This window comes from Lissotriton vulgaris, chromosome 3_1 (genome assembly GCF_964263255.1).
Source record: "Lissotriton vulgaris chromosome 3_1, aLisVul1.2, whole genome shotgun sequence".
Classification (NCBI taxonomy): Eukaryota; Metazoa; Chordata; class Amphibia; order Caudata; family Salamandridae; genus Lissotriton; species Lissotriton vulgaris.
Window position 1 is genome coordinate 572,089,478 of NC_141689.1, and position 24,593 is coordinate 572,114,070.

General features: G+C 45.2%; 1 protein-coding gene across 1 annotated transcript in view; it reads right to left on the bottom strand.

The window, feature by feature from the left end:
* Positions 1–13,823: 13,823 nt before the first annotated feature.
* HAPLN1 (hyaluronan and proteoglycan link protein 1) overlaps positions 13,824–24,593 on the bottom strand; it is a 299,937-nt gene continuing 289,167 nt past the window's right edge. Inside the window, exon 5 of the mRNA XM_086960855.1 lies at positions 13,824–15,523. Coding sequence (XP_086816981.1) covers positions 15,240–15,523 — 284 coding nt within the window. The 3' untranslated portion in view covers positions 13,824–15,239. The remainder of the gene's footprint in view (positions 15,524–24,593) is intronic.

A 24,593-nucleotide genomic window follows, 5' to 3' on the forward strand; every position in this document is an offset into this window, starting at 1 on the left:
TATTTCTACTGCACTATTTATTGTGCTGGTGTATCAGTACGCTTCTACTGAAAAGCTAAATAATAGATTGTTGTTCGAATACAATATTGATGTTGTAAACTAAATCAGTTAATGAAAGTGCTCAAATGTATATTATAGAGATGTTCTACATTTTAGGTAGCATAAATATTATGTTTGAAGGTATTTATTAGTTTGTTTTCACTTCCACATGGTTAGATAAAGTCCTTGTTATTTAGCTTTTGTGTTGAATAGTCTGCTATGTGAATAGTTTAAATGAAGGGAGGGAGGTGTGACATGGAAGAGTGAAGAGAGAAAGTGTAGGTCAAATAGTGCTAGATTTATTTGCTTTTTTATTCATCCTACAGGAATAACTTAAAAATATGCTAAGGTTGGATAATGATCTACTTTAGTAGTGTTATCAGTAGATAAAAAACCAGGTGCTTTAACAAAGGAGGAGTCTGCTGAGTGATGACAGTTCATCATTGTACCGGCATTATTAATACTAAAGAGTATTATTAAATATATTGATAGCCTAACTAACATTGTAAATGAGATACGCTCAATGGGAAAGTCTGGAATTAGTGGAAAGATAGGTTCATGGTATGGTGAGATTGGTGAGTTTTGTAAAGATATACTAAAGAAAATAGTTTTATTATTTGTAATATTCATGGGTATTGTGAGTTTTGTTCTAATATTTAAGCTTTTAGAAGCAATTTGCATTAGAGGCTTTAGTTATGAGTACAGAGACAATAAAACCACAACACAGATTAACAAAGATGAGATTATTTTTCACAAGATGAAGGCCATAATGTATAGTGACCTGAAAGCGTTGTAGGAGAATAACATCAACAAAACCAATAATGTTGAAAGAAATATGGTAGGTGAGTAGTATGATAGCTAATGATTAGCAGAGGTGGGAATTGTAGCATAGTCACACCAGGCAGAACTGACAATCATTAATTAAAAGCCTTACAATAACTGTAGGAGAGACTTGGATAGTCCCATTCCCACCTATTAACACTTTAATTTCTTAATTAAAGCCTAAACAGAGATATAAATGTTCAAAGAAGTATGCTTACTTTTAGCTACCAATATGCATATTCACAACAACAAGAACTTGGCATTGGAGAAAGGGTTAAAAAAGTCAACATGTGGTTCCTGTTTTCAAGGCAACTAGCCTGAGGTGCTAGTTTCTAGTAGGATTTAAGGCCTAAACATGGCCTGTACATTTCTTGACAATTAGGACTTTGAAATGGATTCAACATTATGAATGTATGAATGTTGTAAGCAGAGGTCTGTCTAAATGTCTTGAATGTATGGAGTAGCCATCAAGTCATGTTTGGCACCTTCATTATATGCTGGAAATAAAATTACAGAAATCGACATGTAAGAAGTTCGGTTACTTTTTTGAGTGGGTGAAACACTACTCAAGCACCAACCCCAACTCTTGTCAAGGTGAGACACAAGCAAACCTCAAACTAGCCTGTGTTCAACCCTCTGTGAGCCTAGCACAAAAGCAGTCAGGCTTAACTTAAAAGCAACCTGTAAACTATTTATGCAGCTCTTGAAGCAGTAATAAACTAAAAACACAATGTTAGAAAAATCCCACACTAATTTAGAAGGCGAAAGTAAAGTTTAATAAATTATTTGAGTCCGAAATGTCAAAACTCTGGTCAGTAGAAATGGAGATATGCAGTTTTTAAGATTTGAGTGAAAATAGTGCCTAGAAACACTAAGTAGCAACTGTGGTTATCTGGTTACTCCGGACCAGGACAAAGTCAAAAGTTCAGGCTAACGATGATGGGGCATACTGTGATGGTCCAGAAACATGGACCAGGTTATGCCCAATAAGCAAAATACCTTACATTCTGGTTTGCACAGCAATGTGAGATCTCCTGCCGAGGATGTGTCACGCAGCAACGGTTCTGAGGAAATTGCGGGCTGTAATGCAAATTTAATTGTTAAGGATGCTGTCAATGAGGAGCTTTCAATGCAAAGGCTTGCTCCCAGGATGCATCATGCAGAGATGGTTCTGAGAAAACTGCAAGCTGCTATGAGAAGTCCTGCATCAGGTATGCGTCTTGCAATGGTGGTTCCAATGCTGCTGCAAGGCGAAGCGTCGCACTGCTCTGGTTCTGCTTATAAGACCACAGCTGGACTGGCAGAGCACCTTTAGGTCCACTTCCAAGGGTCCAGGAATGGAGTGGCATCACTTGTGGGGCAGGAATCTCAGCATATAGAATCTAGGTGCTGGGTTCAATGTGGTTGGAGCATTTTATATCCCTTATGCTCTGATAAGGAGGCCTGCCAACTAGCCCTTGGAGTCACTCTGGTTGTCCTGCGTTCAGGATGCAGGACTAATCCTTCTCACTCAGGCACGATGGTGGAAGGCTAGCAGGACAACAGAGTAGCAATTATTCTTGCAGAGAGGCACAGCAGGCCTTCTAAGTCTTCCACAGGTCCAGAGGTGTACTGAAGAGTTGGGTCTGAGGGCCCATTGTTTATACCTTATGCCCACTTTGACCTAGGAGAGGTTTCTAAAGGTTTCCACCCCCAGAGGTGCTTTAATTTCCTACCTCCTTGCCCTGTCCCCAGCTTGTCTGGGGTCACAAAAGACTAGTCTCAACCTATTCTGAGTGTGCTCAGGCAGGCCATTTGTAATGTGCAAGCGTGGTAATTGACGGCTCCTCCCCCTCTTTACCTCAAGGCTGGCCCATCCTGCCAAAACCTATTCCCCTTTGTCTCACTGTCTGGGAGGAGTACAGAAAGATCAACTGCCAGCTACACATAGTTATGTGACCAAGGATACAGCCTGCAGGCACTTTCTAAAAGTGGCATTTTCAGAATTGTGACTTAGCGTCCAACTTCACCATTAAAGAGGGTTTTAAATTATAATTCTTTAGACACCAAACTTGGTATTCCTACCTGTTCCCAATTGAAAGTTAGCACTTATTAAATGTAATAGGGTAGCCCAATCTTACTTATGGGGAGGCATGCCTTACAATAGTGAAAACAAATTTAAGAGTTTTTCACTATCAGGACATGTAAAACATAATGGTACATGCCCAACCTTTTAGATACAATGCACCCTGCCCTCTGGACTGTTCAGGGCCTACCTTATGGGTGACTTGTGTGTATTAAAAAGGAAGGTTTAGGTCTGGAAAAGGTTTATTGGCAATGCACACACAGGCTCCAATGCCAGGCCTGAGACATGTTGAAAAGGCTTATTATATAGGTGGCACAATCAATTTCCCAGGCTCACTAGTAGCATTTAATTCAGGGGCCCTGTGTAATGTAGTACCATTACACTAGAGACTTACAAATAAATTAAATGGTTCAGTTGGGTGCAAGCCTATATTACCATGTTTACATGAGAGGGGATATGCACTTTAGCACTGGTTAGTTCTAAAGCTAGCAAAATCGAAGTCAGCAAAAATAGGAGGATTGAAGGCAAAATGGGGGGGAAAACCACACCCAGGATGTCAGGTCCAACCACACAAATTAATAAGTAAATCATGAAAACAAGGTCCAAAGCAGTAATATTCACTATGATTGGAGCTAAGACCAGTCAACTGTTTGTCGAGATGAGAGGAGTTTCTTATGTTCCAATTTATTTTGCATCAACTGTACTCATGGTTCTATATTGTCTTGTTGTTGCACAGTCTGTAAGACTCAGAGAATTCAGCTAAACACACATTTGTCTTTGATCCACCATGCACAGCATGGCAGACGATAGAAAGAAATGCAAGTGCACAACATGAACCTGAAACATTTGTACATAAAACAATGCCAAAGTGCATTCCCTTGTCGGTTAAAGATCATATTGGAATGAAAATATTGTGAAAGATCAATGGCATTGCATTGGTTAAATGAAGTAGAGAGACATGCACAAGAAAATCGTTTCTAACATAAAAAGGCATAGAAAGGAAACATCACAAAAAAAAACAGAGGATCATAAGGAAAGGAAGTGAAATGGATAGATATATGCAGAGACACCAGATTCAGGCAGGAGTTTCTCTCTCGATTTTTTAAGTCCAAAGTTTACTTTTTTAACTGTCTGCCGCCTGAAATTGCCTATGCTTCATTACAATCATGGGGAAAATTCATTCTCCTGATTTATTCTTTTTAATCTCCCACTTACGTATTCTAAAATGTTGACATGTGTATGTATATGTGATTAGTGTTACAATGGCCAGAAGGACGGTTTGTAATGCCACACCTTATTTTTGAACTGTGACTCATGTCCACTTGCATTTCACATGGGAAACAGTTGGAACAACGTAGGCAGAGCCTTGCGTGTTCCAACTTTGCAAGTGCTACCACGCTTGCCTTAATCATGCATATGCCTTAAACCATGCATATACCTTAAACCAAGCATATGCGTGGGTAATGCAGTGCGTATTCTAGCTGCTGGCTGGCAGAAGCAGGAAGGATCGGGAAAGGACGTGACATGGTGAAGTAAGTGTGGCTGGGTTTTGAAGGTTTTTTTGTATGGTTTAGAGGAGGGTCCGGCTAGTTTTCTGGACTGGGGGGCTGTTTTCAGGGCTTGGGAGGTCAGGGTAGATTTCAGGCCCGGGGGGGTAAGGGGAGGCGTTGGGGTAGTTTTTAGGGCTGAGGTGTTTGGGATAGTTTTCAGGGCTGGGGGTTTGGTGTCATTTTCGGGGCTTGGGGGTAGAGGTAGTTTTCAGGGCAGGGGGTAGTTTCCAGGGCTGGAGGAAGGGGTCTCTTTTTAGGTGGGAAGGGATAGTTTTTGATGGCAGGGTGGAGGTTGGGCAGCCATTTTAGGGCTCAAGGTGGGGGCAGGGATCATAATACTGTTTAAGGCCTAGGGGGGAGGGTAGGTTTTAGGGCTCAAGGGGATTGGGGTAATGTTTAGAGCTAAGGGGAGGACTGGGTAGTTTTAGGGCTCAGGGGGTCAGGGTAATTTTGAGGACTTACGGGAGGGCGGCGAAGTTTTTAGGATGAGGGCAGGGACATTTTAGGACTCGGTAGAAGTGGTAGTTTTAGAAATTTGGACGGGGGCAAGGGTCGGAGGGTTTAGACTTACCTGTCAAGTCTTAACCACGGATATGTCTGTACCATACCTGCCTTAACATTGCATAATTTATTGTAAAGGCATGCATGGTCAGGGCATATTCATGAAAAAGACGCATTGTTGAGACGGCGTGGAACCGGCATGTATGGTAAATTTATGAATGGTTCCATCACACAAGCATTTCACATTCATCTAAGAAGGATAATCCCACCAGAATATATGTCACTTTAATGAAACACTGTGGCTCACTTCCAAGGAGTGTGAATTCCTCAGAGAATTCTGTGGTGACATTATATGTGCTCAGATAACTCTAGAGTGTCCTGATGTTCTTTCAAATGTGGCAGACGCATTCTGAAGCACACATTGAAAGAGGAAAATGCCTCAGAGGATTGTTTTTTTGCAGGAAGGTGCTCCTTCCTGCACAAAAACAATCCTGTCTGCAATGCAGGCACCCTTGCACCATGGCGCAAGAGCACCTGCTTTGAGTCTAGGCAGCAGTGTGTGAACTAGCGCATGGAAAGGACAAGAATGCACCATATAATGTTAAATATGGCACATTCCTGCCTTTTCCCTTTCATACAGCACAGTAAGGTGCCTTACTACACTGCTTGAAAGTTTGATAAATATGCACAGAGTACATTGTGTCATCTGAATCCCAGCATGTCTGGCCTCAAAGAGAAGAACTCGGCTGACCTGCTAAAAGGAACGGAGTGTCAATGGGGTACTAAAAATCTTTCAGAACAGGCAGTAATCCCACGGACCACTGCCCAGTCTAAAAAAATTAAAAGAAAACATTTCATTTTTATTTTTTAAATGCGTCCCATTTTCCTTCTAGGAAAATTGAATGTATTTAAAAGTAAACTGCTTTATTTAAAAAGCATTCACAGACATGGTGGTCTGCAGACCCTAGCAGGCCACCATCCCTGTAAGTCCCAGGCCATTTCCAATGGGTCACAAATTTCGATCTGCCTCATGGATATTAATGAGGTAGGACCCTGGCGACCCATTTGTAAATCACAATAAGTGTCTGAGACACTGTTGTACATCATGTTTTGCAACTCACAAATTGCGAGTCACTAAAAATCGCATTTTGCCGTCACAAAACCTGACGGCTGTACATGTGGCCCAGAGTTTCTTTCAGAAAAGAAGTGACATTTGTTAGGCATAATATATATTTGCACATATGAATTCAATGCTGTATGTCCCATATGTAAGGGTAGCAACAGAAGTGTCTCAACAATGACTATCAAGGGCCGAAATTGTGTTACATTTTACCATCAATTGCTAATTTTCCCTTGATGTTGGCGGTTTGACTCTGGTGTGGGTGCAAGCCAGGCATCCACCAAAGTTTTCAAAAGATGTAGGGACATATTTACAAGCCCCTATCGCCACCGCAGGATCACTTTTAAAGACGTTGTGGTGGCAATACAGGCTTCGCCTTATTTAGAAGGCAGCGTTAAGCCAATTAACATGGCTTAACACTGCCTTGTAAATAAGGTTCCCTTTCACGCTATACTTCACGTAAAGGAGGAGGGCAATGGGTATTACTCATTGATTTTGACGCTCTCCCATATTACAAGAGTGGCGTAAATATGGGGCGGCACCAAGAGTAAGACCTGCTGCATTGTGTAGCACACATGGAAACGGCGAAACGCTTTGATTGTTTATGTGCAGGAAGGTGTTCCTTCCTGCACATAAACAATCATTAAAGAAATGACGTTATGCAACTTATGTGTGCTGCATTAAGCAGCATACATAGAAATTCATGTTTATTTGCAGGAAGTTTCCCTTCCTGCACATAAAAAATCACTTCCCACAACGCACCACATTCTTGTAAATAGGGTACAGTCATGCGTTTCTAAAGTGACAGAGCATGTTGTTAGCCTTCTTGGCTTTCCGACATGCTTCACCACTTTCCTTGTGAATATGCCCTCTAATGGTAAAGAAACATGCCTTTATACCACTTTATCAATGGCTTTTCGATACCTGGTGCAGTAGTGTCCCTCAAACACCTTTGAGCCCAATACTTATTTTATTGTCTGGTCCATGAAAGCAAACAGTAGAGCAAGAAAGCAGGACATACAGGAACATTTCCTATGGAGTTACAGCAATACAGGAATTGGTGCAGAAAGTTAACCAACATTTTCAGGATGTTTTCTTCATCCAACTTGTACTCAGCCATTACTTTCAGTGCATTCCTGTTGAACTTGCTGAAATGTTTTCAGTACATCCACTCTTTCCTTTTTAGGTTTCGCCTGGCGTCCGCTGCGCAGCAGCGTTCGCGCAGGCGAAATCCTATGTTTCAACAGTATGTGGCTTTGTCCCGCCTCTCTCTTCCATTGCCTAGCTCCATAAATGGAGGCTAGCCATTGGAAGAGAGATCTGTCCGTCATTGCCGGAGCAGATTCGTGGGCGATCCGGCGATTTTTTCGCTCTCCGCCCCTTTGTTAACGTCATTGTGGCGGTGGGCGGGAGTTTTTTTTGGGGGGAGGGGACGGCATGTTTTGATCATTTGATCGTGTGATTTGCAGGAGTGGGCTGCACTATTTATGTTGCCGTCTTCGTGTAGCTTTGTTCGTGGCTTCTTTTGTCTTTTGTTTACTGTCGTCTCCGTATTAGTTTCCTTTCTCGTTTTCCTGATTCGTCTTTGCTAGCGTTTGTAAGAGCCCGCCCCTTATCTAATTTTTCGCCTGGCCGTTCCCTTCAAACTTGCACGCCTTTCCTCCATGTATAGTTTTATTTGTATTCCTTTACGTCTTGCCCTGCGCGGCTGCTATCGGGAGCGGAGGCGTTTCTGTGCACCTCTACTGCTGCTCGGCATTGAAATTCCGGCATCGGGTTACCTCATCAGTCGAGGTCGGGACGGAAGGGGGAGCGGGTTAAGTTTGATTTTTAAAAATCTGGGTGTGTTTGAGGGCTCTCCACCTTCCGGTTTAGGGGGGGCGAGGCGGTTCCCCCAGCCGGCAGTGCTTGCCTTATAGGGGCTACGGGGTCTTTGCCCACATGGTCATGGTCCCGAGGGAGCCGGGTGGCTCAGGACAGGACCCGAGCCTGGGGCAAGAAGGCCAGTTACAGTAGCTGGCTCCAAGAGGCTTGGGGCAGGAGCACTTTTCAGGCGGTGGGGGAAGAGCGCGATTGCTTGCATCCCCTCCACTAGCCTGCCACCAGTGGACCTGGAGGGATGGGGGCAGAGATATGCATGATTCTCACCTCTGTTGTACCACCATGCCACCCACGCTGTTACCGGGCCATGCAGGGTAATATTTTCCCCAGAGCCCCCTCACGCAATGGATAGTGGCAGCCGACCCCTGATATTATAGTGGAGCCAGGCTCACCGGAGGTGTTGTGGAGTGGGAGAGCGGCGAGTCTTTTGCCACTCCACCCCCCACGTTGTGTGTCGTCGGCACTGTTTGCAACAGCGGGGACCCTGACACGTGGGCTTGTGGGCTGGGACCCGGCCCGCAGCTGCTCGGTAGGGGTTATCACCATTAGGGGATGGCGGAATGTCAGCCATCACGCTCCCTTCACTGCCTGCAGGGTGTCCTGCTCAGCCGGAGCGAGGACCAAGGACCCTGGCATGTGGGCCTGTTTTCAGAGGGAGGGGAGGCTAGCGAGCGTCACTAAGCCGCTTTTCCGCAATCACTGCAGCCCAGGTGGTCGCTTGGTGGTGGGCGGGGGGGTCAGCAAGTTCGCTTGGTATTTCACACGTAACGGATACTAGCGAAATCTTTTGTCTTCAGTACGGGGCCCGGATACTAGCGAGTGGCACGGCCAACCAGGAGTGCCGACCACATGCCCCACGGCCCCATGCCCCACAGCCCCCTCTCTACCCAGTGGGGACGGGCAGTCAGCAAATAGCAGGCAACTCACCTCCCACTGTTTCCCAGCACTGGCACTGGTCCACAATGAGTTGCTCCAGTTTCTGAATAAATTGCTCCTACTCCTACTGCTGCCAGTTATTTCAGCTACAAATACAAATGCAACTGCTTATGTGTACACGTTGCTGCACGCACATGGGCTAACACAATCTTGCAGAGGCAGGCATTGTCATAAAACCCCCTTGGGTTGGCGACAGTGGGACCATATGGTTTAGAACAGTAGGTGAAGACACTTTCAAGCGGCACCACAATCAGTTGTTGAGCAGCAGACACGCCCCCCTCCGCTGTGGCGGGTGTGACATTGCTACAATAGGTGGCGAGCAGCAAATTATTTCCAGCTTTTGTCCGCTCTGCAATGCCCCCGAGTTTTCTGGGGGGGGCAAGAGAGCTTGGAGTTTTTTTCTGTGTGTGGGGCTCGGTGTGTGTATATGGGGCTCTGTATGTGTGTGTGTGTGTATGTGTGGGGCTCTGTGTGTGTTGGGCTCTGTGTGTGGGTGCAAATGCAATAGCTCTCGCATTTGTGAGAGATTAAGCTATTGGCATTGTAAATGACAATGCCATTTATTTATCTGTTTTCAAAACCAACACATAAATAAAAATTTTGTCATTTACAATGCCAATAGCTCTAACTTTTCCAAAGGCGAGACCTTTGCATTGTAAATGCTTGTTCTGTGTTGCTTTAATGTTCCTGACTGCAGCTATTCTCCTTTTTCAAAAGCCAGATGGCAGAGCAATATCAGTCAAAATATTAGATCTCTCTCATATTTATCAGGAAATTGATGTTTTAGGTTTATCGTAGGCTTTCAGCTATTTTTATGCTACTAAATTGATTCACTTGATAGGTAATACTTGTCATGCTATGAATAGGAAGGGGTATCGTCTGGTTGCCCATGCTGGGTTTTCCTCAGGCTCAAGGGGGGTTGGTATTCTGATTAAGACTTCTCTCCCCTTGGAGATCGATGCAATGGACCTGGATGACAGGGGGCGCTATGTCGCTCTAACGGGTAGGTGGGAGGGTCGAACTCTTTCCCTGGTTTCCATTTATGTCCCCCCTGGCCTACAGTCTACTACTTTCGCGGACTTAGGGCGGGTGATCCTCGCTCTCCCCGAGGGGTCATTGCTATTGGGTGGTGATTTTAACGCTGTAGCTTCCGGTATGGCGATCGACACCCACCTAGAGATCTTAAGGGGGCGCAGAACTGGCTCCATGATTTCATTGATACTCTAGGTTTGGTAGATTGTTGGAGGTTGTTGCATCCTGTTCAGCGGTAGTGTACCTTTTACTCGGGAGCACATGGTAGCCTTTCTAGAATTGATTATGTTTTGGTCCCGACTGCATAGGCACTTTCTGTTACTGAGGTCAAGCAGCTCGATCGGGGGATCTCTGATCACTCTCCACTATGGCTCTGTTTGGGGTCTGATCCTGGGACGGAGGGTCGGGTAGCCCCGATCAACCCGTGGTACCTCCGGAGCCCTAAAACTCGTGCAGATCTGTTGGAATCTCTCAATCACTATTTTCTTGAGAATGAGGGTTCGGTTTCGTCGGTGGTGTCCCTTTAGGAGACTTTCAAAGCTCTCATCAGGGGCCAGGCCCTGTCGTTAATTGCAGGTGTTAAGAAACAGTGAGACGAGGAGGTGGTTAAGATTGAGGTGGAGATAGGGGATAGGGGATCTTGAGCTCAGCTTGGAACGGGAGGTAATGCGTGCTTAGACGCATGTTTTGCGGCCTAAGCAGTAGGAATATAGGGAGCTGGTTACTGAAGCAGCTAAGGCAATGAGTAGAGAACAGCAGGGACGGCTTTATGACATAAGAGATAAAGCTGGCAAACTGATAGCGTGGCTAGATAGGAAGGATAGAGCCAGTTGTGTGGTGCCCGTGATTGAGACAGCGAGTGGTTGCCAGGTTACTGATCCTGAAGAGATCGTTCAGTGTTTTGCAGATTACTTTCAGTCAGTGTATGCCTCTGTGTCGGATGGGCCGGAGGAAGATTCACATCTATTGTTGCGCGATATTGCTTTACCGCGTCTTTCTGATTTGGATAGGGAACATATGGATGCTCCAATAACTGCGGACGAGGTGGCTATTGCGATTCGCTCATTGCATTCGGGAAAGGCTATGGGTCCTAACGGCCTGCCTATTGAACTTTACAAATTGCGGCCTGACAGGATAGCGCCCTATGTAAGAGATATGTTTTTGAGTCTCTGGAGTGCGGTTCTCTACCCAGCGATCAACGTCTCGCGACCATTGTGGTGATCCATAAGGAAGGGAAACTGAGAGATAGGTGCACATCGTACAGGCCGATTTCTCTTTTGAACACTAAACCTAAGATCCTTGCAAAATTGCTGGCTAACCGCTTGATCACCGTTATCAGTGAATTGATACACCCGGATCAATCCGGTTTCATTCCGCATAGAAAAACTGCGCTGAATCTCAGGTGTCTACACGGCGTTCTCGCGAGAGCTGCGACGTTGCATGAGCCGGCCGTCTTGGCGTCATTAGATCCCACGATGGCTTTCGATATCGTGGAATGGCCATACTTATGGGCCGCGTTGGCGGGTTTGGACATGGTTTTATTGGCTGGGTGCGGCTTCTCTACGAAAACCCCCTTGCGCAAATTGTGGGGAATGGTCGTGTTTCTACTCAGTTTAGTCTTGGAAGAGGCACTCGTCAGGGCTGTCCCTTGTCTCCGTTATTGTTTGCCCTAGCCCTAGAACCCCTTGCTGCGTGGATCCGATGGGAACCCTCAATGAAGGGTATTCAATGGTCTCCTGAATTCGAGGATCGCATCTCGCTCTACGCGGATGATATATTACTGTATTTGACCTCACCCCGGAAGTCATTGATGGTTCTGTGTGATGTCTTGGCCTCCTTTGGTAGGAATTCTGGTTTGATTATTAATTGGTCAAAATCCGATTTATACGTTCTCTTTTGTGTTGTCGAAGACCTTCAGAGGAAGTAGATATGGGACGGTAGACCTCGTATTGCTCTTGCCAAACTGACGCTCCCCTGGTATGACGGGGGTATCGCTCTTCCTGACATCAAACGCTATTACTGGGCTGCTCAATTGGGTGCCATCAACCATGGTATGTATGGTCCTGTATTAAATCCTGCTTTCGCTATGGACAGATGGCTGCTGCCCGGGGGTAATTATTATAGGGCGCTCTACTCAAAATCACTGGTCAAGACTCTGTCAGGCCTACAAAGCTGGTGGTGCGTACATGGCAAGACGCTAATACCTCCCTGGGGTGGAAAGATCGTTTAACCCTAGCGACCCCGCTCTTCAGTTCAGACAGGCTTGGGAAGTTATGGTAATCCAAGGGGTTCGATAGATGGGACCTTATCGGTATTAGTAAGGTGGGTGACCTCTGGGTGAAGGGCCAGGTGAAATCATTTGAGGTGTTAAAGACGGAGTTTGAATTGGGTGACACAGAATACTTTCGCTACGTCCAGGTTCACCATGCTTTAACGTCGGTCTTCCCTTTGGGTGAGGTAATTCCGGAGTCGTCCCTCTTGAGGATAGGCAGTTAGATGGCCATGTCCCAGACAGCACCATCTCCCTTGTTTACAAGAAATGAATTAATAATAGGCCTGATCTCCTGTTGCATCTCCGGGATTTGTGGACCTGTGACGGCCTGGAATTGGATGACGAGGACTGGCAATCTGCGATCTCCTCTCCAAAGGAGGTCGCGTTTCCAGCTCGACTCCGACTGGTACAACTTAAGATCCTCCACAGAATTTACGCCACAGGCCCCCGTTTGGTCCATATGGGCTTTTCTGAGGATGGATTATGTAAGCGAGGATGTGGGCAGGTTGCTACCTTTCTTCATATTATTTGGGAATGTTGCGAGATTGCTGCTTTTTGGAGTGGGGTCCACGAGGTCATGAATGAAGTGACTGATGTTGCCCTCCTACCGGAGGCCAGACGCTGCTTGTTGAACGTCTGGGAACCTACGGATTATAATGTAGCCCAGACTCAGTGGGCATCCCTGGAGGCCATGGTTGCCAAGCGAGATGTTGCTCAGTTGTGGGGGTCCCAGAGGCCTCCTACAGTCAACTTATGGAAAGAAAACATGGACTGGTGCATGTTCAGGGAAAAGACTGTGTACCTAGCCAGGGGCCGTCCCCGGAAGTGGTGCAGAGTGTGGGGACCTTGGAATAGATATAGTGGAAATATATGTATACAGCCTGCAATTGATAACACTGATGCTCCTCCTTCCCCCTGACCCATACATTTTGTCCATTCTCCTGTATTGTCATTATATTTTACCCTTGTCCCCCCCCCCATCCCCTTTCCTTCTATCGATTGCTGTTCAAGTGTATTTTTTCCTCCCTTAATCGAACTGGCACTTTGTATAACATGTCTCATGCCTTGCTTGTTTGCATATTTCAATAAAAAAAAATTAAAAAGATGTCACCATGGAGGATTACATTGGAGCATCTTTTTAGATAATGTCAAAGTGGCTTAAAACTGGGGCAAATTTGAGGGACGTTTAATAGAAATGCTGGAGTAAAAAGCACAAACGTGGAACTTGTTGTGAGACAGTACAAATCACAGGTTAAAACTTGCCAAAATTATTTTGTCTGGTTATGAAAGGGGCATATCCAGATGACTAAAGACAAGTTAGGCATAAGGTCTGAAATGAAGTCCTTCGAGAGCATTATAAATTAGTCAAATGTGCATAGAAATAATTAATGAAACGTGTTAGGTGATAAGAGAGAGTCATGCACACTCATTATGAAAGTTCTACGGGAAATAATGTAATTTGGAAGGCAGCAACTGTCGACAGAATCACCCAATTCGCACGTATATGAAAACAAAGATCTCACGCAGATGTTGAGAATCATCTCACATGACTACAAACTAGATTTCAAAACGATTCAAAGACACAAACATATGTTTCACTGTTAGTTTGGATCAAATGTTTTATTGTTTTCTCATAATGCCTTTATTGTTTGCCTTAAGGTTTTCCAAATAACATCTCTTGTGAAGTGTAAATAAAACTAACAGAAATATTAAATATGTTTAATGTTCTTTTATAGATACAATAACAATTAAAAGGATAAAGGAAAATCAAGCTGATAGGTTGTACAGTATTTGTCTGACCAGCAGTTCAATGGTGTAACTGCCCTGAGTAGATGCAAAATGGCCCTGGGGTTGAGAACAGTACAGCAAATCCAATGGAGGGAAATATGACACATCAGAGGCTGCAGTCATTTAAATGTGAAACAGAGCGTTGGAATGGTTGACATGTCTGTTCATGACTAGCATGGTACATAGTATGTAATGAACAATAAAACGTTCACTGGCTTTAAGACATCTAGCTGTACCTGCTTGTGTGGAAGAGCACCTGGGTTCCACCTGAGCCTTTTCATTAGGAAATATAATCAAACCCTGTTTTGCAGCGAATTGTGTTCTAATATGAATATTTTGAAAATACATCCCATTGTAGTTTAAACATTAGATGCTTAAAAAAATTCTCACAGAAACTGTGACAAGACAATATTTCAAAATGGTCGATCTATGCTTATTGTAGTCTTATCAGATATGGTAAATGTGCTCATAAAGGACTGGGTACCAAATAACCTCCAACATGCAATAAATAAATGCAAACTTCAGGCATGTTTCTATGTTTTCTCGCTAACATTGTTGACTGGTCATTTTGTAAATGTGAACATAGAAGTGCAGCACCAGAAACATGTCCCATGCATTGATCTTAGATCACAGCAGATATTGATGAAATCTAGTGACACCATTGGTTTCTAGCACCTACTGACTCCTAAATATCTCAAACCAAGAACTCAGCACCGCTACAGTGGTGGAGACTTACAATCTGGGATCAGCAGTCAGTGGTGTGCAAAGTAATTTTAATTCCCGAGGTTAGAAATGAAACACTGCAACTGTGGGGGCAACAGTAAACTGAAACACCCTAGGAAACAAACAGCATCATGTGAGCGTCTTTGTAAGACATTGCCATTTTCAAACATTTTGCATGCCCCATTCCTGAAACTATACTTTTGTTTGGGTGGATGCCTCTTGCACATATTATGGCTAAAGCTTCTTTACATATACTTTTCAACAAAATTATATTAATTTATCATATCTATGGAATGATACCTTTACAAACCCAATCCCCCATATCCCACCCCATTCCCCGCCCACAAAAAAAAACAAATGACTTGGACATATGAAAATGACTTTTTACAGTGAGTAAAAAAGTTTATCACAGTTTTGGTAACTTGCATGAGTTCATACTGAAAAGAAATCTTTCACATGTTCTTAATGATTTTGTTTTTAATACTGTTGTGCTTTAAGGTACGTTCCGTTTTATGCTCTAAAGCAATAGACACCATACAACTTGTGCTTTTTGTCTGGGAAGCCTACAAATCGAATAGCGGCTTCGTCAGGGCTACAGCGTCTCCGTGGTCTGGAGATTGGGTAGCGCACGCTGCCGTCAGCCAGCCAGCCAGCATCGCAGCGGTCGTAGCCCAGGAGTTTCCATGCCGCAAACATCTGGCCCACTTTAGCAATCTGAGATCCATCATTCAGGCAAGCCTGGACCGCTTCATCGTAGGTCAGCTTTGTGTGGTGGATCAGGTAATAGAAACGCCCTGGGAGAAAAAAAAGGGAGAGGAAATAGACTATTAAAATGGATACCGGCTATTTAATGGTCTTCCAGAATTGTTAAATATTCAGGAGAGGCCATGCAGGTAAGAGCGGTGGGGCTTTTTCAACAGATCATGATGAGGGAAAACGTATTATTTATTTCATTTTGCCTGTTGTCGTTAGTTAAATCCCCCCACCCCGCCTCACCCTGCCCCACCGCTCTTACCTGCCAGGCCCGCTACCGTAAATATTTTAATTGTAATTTCCTTGATATACAAGCAGAACATTCCCCAAATCTTTTCAATAATCGACAGACTTATGGTCATCACAGTCTTAGATGGCTTATAACAGATATTTAACACACCAAATAATATCTTTCTCTGCAGGGGTGTAAACAGATTCATCAAATGTGGCATTTGTACATTTAAATTTTGCCCAACTTGTAAAGTAAGACTTGCATATCATTTTCTATGGAAGTCTTGAGAAATGTAAGAGTTGAAATATCCTCACTGACTCCATGGAAGAAGGGTCATGCATGGAAACAAAATCATAAAGGGAAATTATATTATTTTCAGAAGAAAAATATAACTTGTATATATATGAAAATAGCAGAAAATATTTAGTTACAATCAAATAGATGATTATGAAAACTGAGAACACGCAACTTTGGAAACACACACAGGGGATATTTTAACGTGCACATTTGCAATACAGACGGATCAGATGCTAATTGCGTTTGCAGAAAAGAGTGGCTTAGGGAATCCATGAATTCAACATGAACTGAGCACCACTTCATACTGTATGTGGAAATTCTTTTGGTTCAGTGGACTTCATGACACTGTGGGCCTCATTGTAAGTGCCCCTACAGTTCCAGTAAGGTAACTGGAGTTACTGATCTCATCAGAATTACAGGTTCCGCAGGAACACCATGGATATGATGAATTGCCACTGGGCATTTCACCTGCTGAAAACTTAAGGGCCCGATTAAGAGTTTAACCATGTGGGAGTGGGCCGCCACACACCGCCCCTCTCCCACGTCTCCAAACAGGGCAGCCACCTGCCCACCAGATTACGAGTGAAATCATGGTCTGGTGGGCGGGCAGCATGGTGGCACTCTGGTGGTGCAGTAAAAAGGCTCAAATGTGATCCTTAATACTGCACCATGTCGGGACTGCCACAGTGCTTTCCAGTACGGCATGTACTACAAAGTTCATGCCGTGCTGGAACTGGGGGTGCATACACACAGAGGGGGCACACCATGTGCCCCTCTACATGCACCAACAAGCATGGGGAAAGGGGGGCCCTGTAGGGTGCCCTTTGGTTCCTGACTGCCAGCAGTTTCATGGAGTAAGACCCTCCATGAGACCACTGGTGGTCAGGAAACTCATAATATGCATGGCGGTGCCACAGCGGCACTGCCAGCCACCACCAAGAATGAGGTTCCCTGGCAATTACAGCAGGTCAATGGCGGTCCAACTGCCCAAGATGTAATATGGCAGTCAGAACGCAGGCGTGGTGGTGGTTGGACCTCCACCACCTGCACCACCATGAGTTTGGCGGTCCACAGAGCGCCAAAATCATAATCAGGTCCTAAATGTCAGGATGAAAGTCTGAGAAGAAATGGGAACTTAATTAAAAAATACGGCCTGAGACTGCTCTCTTCCCCTTAGCAGGTGCACAAAGAGACTGCAATACACTATGCACACACCTTGTAACATGCTGCAGATATGAGTGCTTAATGTTTAGCATATGTTTTGTATTGGAAGTTACCCTTTAAATGCAAAACCTTCTGCCTAGATAATTTTTTTAAAGTTCTTTTTATTGAATACCGGGCATAGTTTAAAACTGCTGTTACAAAAATTAATCTTAATATACACCTCATGTCTCACAGCACATTGAGTTAAACATGACATCAGTACATTTCTAACATTAATTTTGGCAGAGAATTACAAGCAATATCTCTCCTTCATCCACCTCAGTCAGAGTTCACATCAGACGACGACAGAGGGGGAGTACAGATGTACCCTCTATACTTATTCTAAGCTCCCCATATTGGTTCCCACTTTTTGGGGCACCCTCGTTGCACATACGTTGCCTTTTCTGCCACCATGGCACCGTCCATGTCCTGCACCAGTCATAGTGTGTCGAAGAGGAATGTGACCCCCAATATTCAGCTATATTAAGCTTGGCGAACATCATTCCCAGCGTCACCCAGTCCTTTGCTGCGTGATTTAGATCAGTGGGCTCCCAGATATTCAGGAGGCATCTCTTGGGTTCAGGCAGAACCTGAACTCCACCCCCTGGGTAATGGTTTGCATCACTGCTGCCCAGTTGGACTCTATACTTGGGCACTCCTATAGTGTGTGATAAACGTTACCCTCCACCCCACATGTCCTCAGGCAAAGCGCATTATCTGCCCCACCTATTCTGTGTAAGGTCACTCTGGTACAGTAAGTACGATGGAGTATTCTCAATTGCACCAGTCTTAATTTTGAGGGTATCGCTACTTCGCGCAGAGACGAGAGCGCTTCCTGCCAGTCTATGTCGTCTAGTTCCCCAGGATCATTGGCCCATTTTTGGCAAAGAGGTTCCATGGGATCTGGTAGATTGTTAACAGGTTTAGGGTAAGTGAGGGAAATGGCCTTCTTGTTCATATAATCTGTTAATAGCCTGTCCTCTAAAGGGGAGGCCTCTGGAAGTATGGTGCCAGCCGGTCTGGGTGCCATGAGTGCATGCCTGATTTTTTGTGTATCTGAATGTTTCTGAGGGTGCCATTTTGTATTGCTCCTGGAGGTGAGCAAAGGTAGCCACCTCTCCCTTGACGCACAGATCACCCACCATTGATATGCCGATAGTGTCCCATTACTTGAATCCTTTACTATTACTAAGTCTCCCAGTCACTGTATTTCCCAGAGTGGGGTGAGCAGGGTTATAACACCCTCCCATTCTTGTTTTCTGAGCGCTATTCGCCAAATTTGAACTGTGTGTGCCTTGGGCCCAATCAATAGTGCATTCCATTTTTTGGTGTATAGTGCCCTCATTATTTCTCCCACCCCCAACCTGTGTCTATCCACATTAAACGCAGGATCTGTTTGTGGGGTGTGACTCCATTGATTTTGTACCATCAGTTGGGAAGCACAATAATACAGTTGTGCGTTTGGAAAAGCTATACCGCCATCGTACCAGCTCTTTACCAATTTATTCATGGTAATGCGGGACATTTTTTTTGTGCCAGAGTAACTTTGACACCTCCGCCATTATTGCTTCAAAGTAACTTAGCGGAACATGGAACAGGGTATTCTGCAGGGCATAGAGAAACCTAGGGAGCGCCATCATCTTAAATAGTGCCGCTTTCCCAAGCAGTGTCCATGGCAGGGATTGCCAGTGCTTCGCATCTCACTGAAGTCTTTTCAGAGGTGGCATAAGGTTTTTTTCAGTGAATTCTTCTGGAAACGGTGTGATGTGGATTCCCAGGTACTTAAAACTTCCCTTTGTTACTTGTAAACTACACCCCTTTGGGAGTTGTGGTGGTGGGCCATGTAGAACATATAGGATCGACTTGGTCCTATTGATGGTGTAGCCAGAAAATCACAGATATTCAGGAGCTCCTGGATGGAATGTTTAGGAGATGCCATATACAGCAGCACATTATCAGGTCTTGATAATATGAAGAATATTCTGCTCGGTGTCTGCCAGACGTGAGGACCGAGGTCTTACTCCTGAAGAAAGAGCAGACCGGTGGATCTGGAACTTTTGATCTAAATATCTACCTCGGATCATTTTGACCTTTAAATTGTAAAAATCTACTTCTCCGATTCCCCTGATAGTATGTGTATCATTTCAGTCTTATTTTGTTCATTAAAATTGTTTTCTTTTTTTACAAAATCCGTTTTGGTCAAGTCAAATATACTTTTATTTGATTTCAGTTAAAAACTCTTACAGGTCCCTTAATCAGAAATACCTGCAAAGGAAGAACAAAGAACCTTGGCCTGCCAGCAGGTGTCTGACAGGACGACAGAGAGCGGATAATTACAGAGCATCAACCAATACTAGTCTTTGAATTTGAGAGGAGAGAGTGGACAGGGACAGCAGGTTCAAACGGTCGTCGTGACCTCTCAGAGTAGCATGTTACAAGGAAACAGAGCTCTGGCAGGAGGCTCGTATTTGTTGACAAGGTCCCTCCTGGTCTCGCAGAAGGTGACCGGGGTTATTTTTTTAGGTGACTTTCTTCAGTGCAATAGAACAGTCCCTAGGTAGGGGCAAGAAACTCCACATGTAGGCTCTGGGGTTCTGTGAACTTCAAAGTCACCTGGTGTGCACTACTTGAGATGGCTATACATTCTGCAAAAAATGGTTATGTGAACTGTGCACTTTGGATACATTCTTGAAATAGGGTTAGCTCCAACTCGAGCACCTGCTTTATTTTATCTATTAGTGCTTCCTGATGAAGCTAACTTAGTAACTATTTTAGAATGGCGCTGGCAGCTTGCAGGCGCCATTCTAAAATAAAAGGCAAGGAGAGGGGCAGTGGGCAGAAGGGCACAACAACGAGTTTGGCAGAGGGCAGAAGGGCACAACAACAAGTGGGGCAGAGGGCACAAGGGCACAAAAACGAGTGGGGCAGAGGGCAGAAGGGCACAAAAACGAGTGGGGCAGAGGGCAGAATGGCACAAAAACGAGTGGGGCAGAGGGCAGAAGACCACAAAAACGAGTTGGGCAGAGGGCAGAAGAGCACAAAAACGAGTGGGGCAGAGAGCAAAATGGCACAAACACGAGTGGGGCAGAGGGCAGAAAGGCACAAAAACGAGTGGTACAGAGGGCAGAAGGGCACAAAAAATGAGAGGGTGGCAGTGATGAACCAGGGGGCGCATCACGGTCTCACACAAAAAAAACCCAGCAAACACGCAAATCGCCCCACGAACACGCAAAGCGCCCCGCGAACACGCAAAAATAAAAAAATCTGCAAATTCGCAAATTTTGCGGATCGCGAATTCGCAAATCCGTAAATTCGCAGATCACGAATTCGCAAATTTCGCCCATGCCTAGAGATAAGGCGTACAGTGGTAAAAAACAACTCTAGGAGTTTTTCTCTACCAGGACTTGTAACTCAAACCCACATGTCCTCCCTTTTAAGTATAATGCACCATTACCTATGAGCCTTTAGGGCTTAATCCGCGAGTATTAAACAGGAAGTTTTAGGCCTGGCAAAAATTGCACACAGGTTGCAATGGCAGGTCCAAGAAATGCTTAAAAAGGTTACTTGAGTGGGTGACAGAATAAATGCTGCATGCTATTAGGCCTAGCATCCTTGGCATGGTTCCCCCTGACTTTCTTGCATTCTGACTTTCAGTTTTGCTGACTTCATTTTTGCTGTCTTTAGGACTCTGGGCACTTTACCACTGATAATCAGTGCTAAAGTGCATGTGCTCTCTACCTTAAACAAGGTGACATTGTCATATCTACAATGGTCATATTTATTCTTGGAATCAGTTGGATCAACGCAGGCAGAACCACGTGTGTTCCGCAATGCAAGCACTACCACGCTTGCCTTAACCATGCATATGCCTTAAACACGCATCTGTGGGGTCTAGAAGCAGGCTGCTGCTGGGCAGAAGCAGGAAGAGGAAGGATCAGGAGAAGATGTGGTGAATGGAGTGTAGTTGGGGCTGAGGCAGGTTTTGGGAGGTAGTTTGTGAGTGTTGAGGGTGTAGTTTTCAGGACTGGTGGGTCAGGCTGGTTTTCAGGGCAGGGGGTTCAGGGTAATTTTTAGAACTCTGGGGTGGTCAGGTCGTTTTTAGGTCTTTGGGGAGGCCAGGGTGGTTTTTAGGGCTCAGGGGGGTGGGGGGGAAGGGGGTCAGGATAGGTTTTTAATTAGGAGTTGGGGTTTTAGGCCTCAGGGCAGTGGAAGGGGTTGGGGTAGTTTTAGTGTTACTGTGGTTAGTTGGGTAGTGTATGTTAGGGTCAGGGTTTTTGGCCTCAGGGCAGAGGTTGTTTCTTGGGCTTGGAGGAGGGCAGGGTAGTTTTTAGAGCTCAGGGGGGTGGGGGTAGTTTAATAAATTAGGGGTAGGGTTTTAAGCACTCATTATGACACCCACTTCAGTAGCTCTTAAAACATGTATCAGGCCTGCTATTGCAGAGCTACTGTATGCAGTTTAAAACTGCCATGTCAACCTGACAAGTTAATCCTTGTGCCAGGTCCGAACCTTCCTTTTGAATTCATGTAAGTCCCCCCTAGGAGAGGTCCTTGGCAGCCCAAGGGCAGGGTGCAGTTTATTTAAAATGTAGGACATAAACTTTTAAGTTTTACATGTCCAGGTAGTGAAAAACTCTTACATTCGTTTTTCACTACTGCAAGACCTATCTCTCCATAGGTTAACTTTGTGATTACCTTCTTACTTCTGGTATGTGTACTTTCCAATTAGAAACAGATGGGAACCCCAAATGTAGTGTCTGTGGATTCACAATTAAATCTCACAACTATTGGGGAAGTTAGATTTTAAGTAGTAATTCTGAAAATGGTACTTTTAGAAAGTTGACATTTTCTTACTTTAGCTTTTTGGTAACCTCTTTCTGTCTCTCTGTCTCTGAATACATCTGGGGTGGGTGACAACTGGCCTTTGTGCTTTCCCTCTTGACAACCACACACAAAGGGAGTTTAGGGGAAACTTATAGGCCATCCACATCCTAATGGGCCATACTGGATAGGGTAGGAGGGTGGAGCTGACACACCTGAATAGGCTGTATCTTGTCCCCACACAACTGGCTACATATTCCCCTGTAGTGATCCTGGAGCTAAGGAAGGAAAGACAAGGATTTTGTGCACTTCAAATGCCTCTCTTGGGATTCTCCCATTCTTCAAATGCACAACTGGGTATAATTACTGGACCCCTGACACCACCAAGTCAATACACTTCTGGACATGGGGATGTTCTGCCAGGAAGGATAACTGCTGTGCTGCTGAAAAGACTGTCACTCTGCTGGACTCCTGCTCTACTGACCTGCTGCCTTCTGACGTCTTTGCCTGGGAGTGAGAAAGACTGGATCTGCATCTCTGCAACCCAGAACCAAAGTGTCTCCAAGGGCTTGCTGGCTTGCCTCCTTTTGGAAATTTTGGGGACATCAAAGACTTTAATCCACTTATCAATAGCACCTACACTCTGCCATCTGAGTGTCTTGCCCCAATAAAGTGGTGCCAATGCAGTCATGTGTCGTTGGAAGTGGGTATAAAGTGCTGCAACTACCAAAACCCACACATTGCTGTCATTGCATGCCTCTGAACAGGCGCATCACCCACGACACCGACGCATTGCAGCTGCTGCAAAGACCAAAGACATCGCATCGCCGACTGCGCATCGCCTCCAGTTCCCGAAGCTTTCTCGACCTGCGTGGCTCAATGACAACGCATCAGCTACATCTTGGGGTTTGACGATAGACTTGACTTGACTTGGTAGTTTAGTCTGCCCTGTTCCCATGATGCACTGGGCCAGGGACAGACTGATTTGCATATAGCCAGGTTCTGAGCTGGGATGGGGCAGTGAGATAAATAACGGTGATGGATCAAGCCCTGATCTTTGGACTGGGTAAGAGTGGTCTGTTTAACTCAGACACTCTGTTCATCACCACCCCCTTTTTGTAAATCGTTTTTGGCCACTATAGGTGTGGCAGGGTATACTCAGACATGAGTCCCTTTCTCACTGCTCCATCAGGATTCAAGCAAGCCGGGCCGAAGAAGGCTGAAATGCCAGAAACCGGTCCCCGGTAGCTTGTCTCCTTTCTGGTGAAGAATTGGCTTGGTAGTTTAGTCTGCCCTGTTCCCATGATGCACTGGGCCAGGGACAGACTGATTTGCATATAGCCAGGTTCTGAGCTGGGATGGGGCATTGAGATAAATAACGGTGATGGATCAAGCCCTGATCTTTGGACTGGGTAAGAGTGGTCTGTTTAACTCAGACACTCTGTTCATCACCACCCCCTTTTTGTAAATCGTTTTTGGCCACTATAGGTGTGGCAGGGTATACTCAGACATGAGTCCCTTTCTCACTGCTCCATCAGGATTCAAGCAAGCCGGGCCGAAGAAGGCTGAAATGCCAGAAACCGGTCCCCGGTAGCTTGTCTCCTTTCTGGTGAAGAATTGGCTTGGTAGTTTAGTCTGCCCTGTTCCCATGATGCACTGGGCCAGGGACAGACTGATTTGCATATAGCCAGGTTCTGAGCTGGGATGGGGCAGTGAGATAAATAACGGTGATGGATCAAGCCCTGATCTTTGGACTGGGTAAGAGTGGTCTGTTTAACTCAGACACTCTGTTCATCACCACCCCCTTTTTGTAAATCGTTTTTGGCCACTATAGGTGTGGCAGGGTATACTCAGACATGAGTCCCTTTCTCACTGCTCCATCAGGATTCAAGCAAGCCGGGCCGAAGAAGGCTGAAATGCCAGAAACCGGTCCCCGGTAGCTTGTCTCCTTTCTGGTGAAGAATTGGCTTGGTAGTTTAGTCTGCCCTGTTCCCATGATGCACTGGGCCAGGGACAGACTGATTTGCATATAGCCAGGTTCTGAGCTGGGATGGGGCAGTGAGATAAATAACGGTGATGGATCAAGCCCTGATCTTTGGACTGGGTAAGAGTGGTCTGTTTAACTCAGACACTCTGTTCATCACCACCCCCTTTTTGTAAATCGTTTTTGGCCACTATAGGTGTGGCAGGGTATACTCAGACATGAGTCCCTTTCTCACTGCTCCATCAGGATTCAAGCAAGCCGGGCCGAAGAAGGCTGAAATGCCAGAAACCGGTCCCCGGTAGCTTGTCTCCTTTCTGGTGAAGAATTGGCTTGGTAGTTTAGTCTGCCCTGTTCCCATGATGCACTGGGCCAGGGACAGACTGATTTGCATATAGCCAGGTTCTGAGCTGGGATGGGGCAGTGAGATAAATAACGGTGATGGATCAAGCCCTGATCTTTGGACTGGGTAAGAGTGGTCTGTTTAACTCAGACACTCTGTTCATCACCACCCCCTTTTTGTAAATCGTTTTTGGCCACTATAGGTGTGGCAGGGTATACTCAGACATGAGTCCCTTTC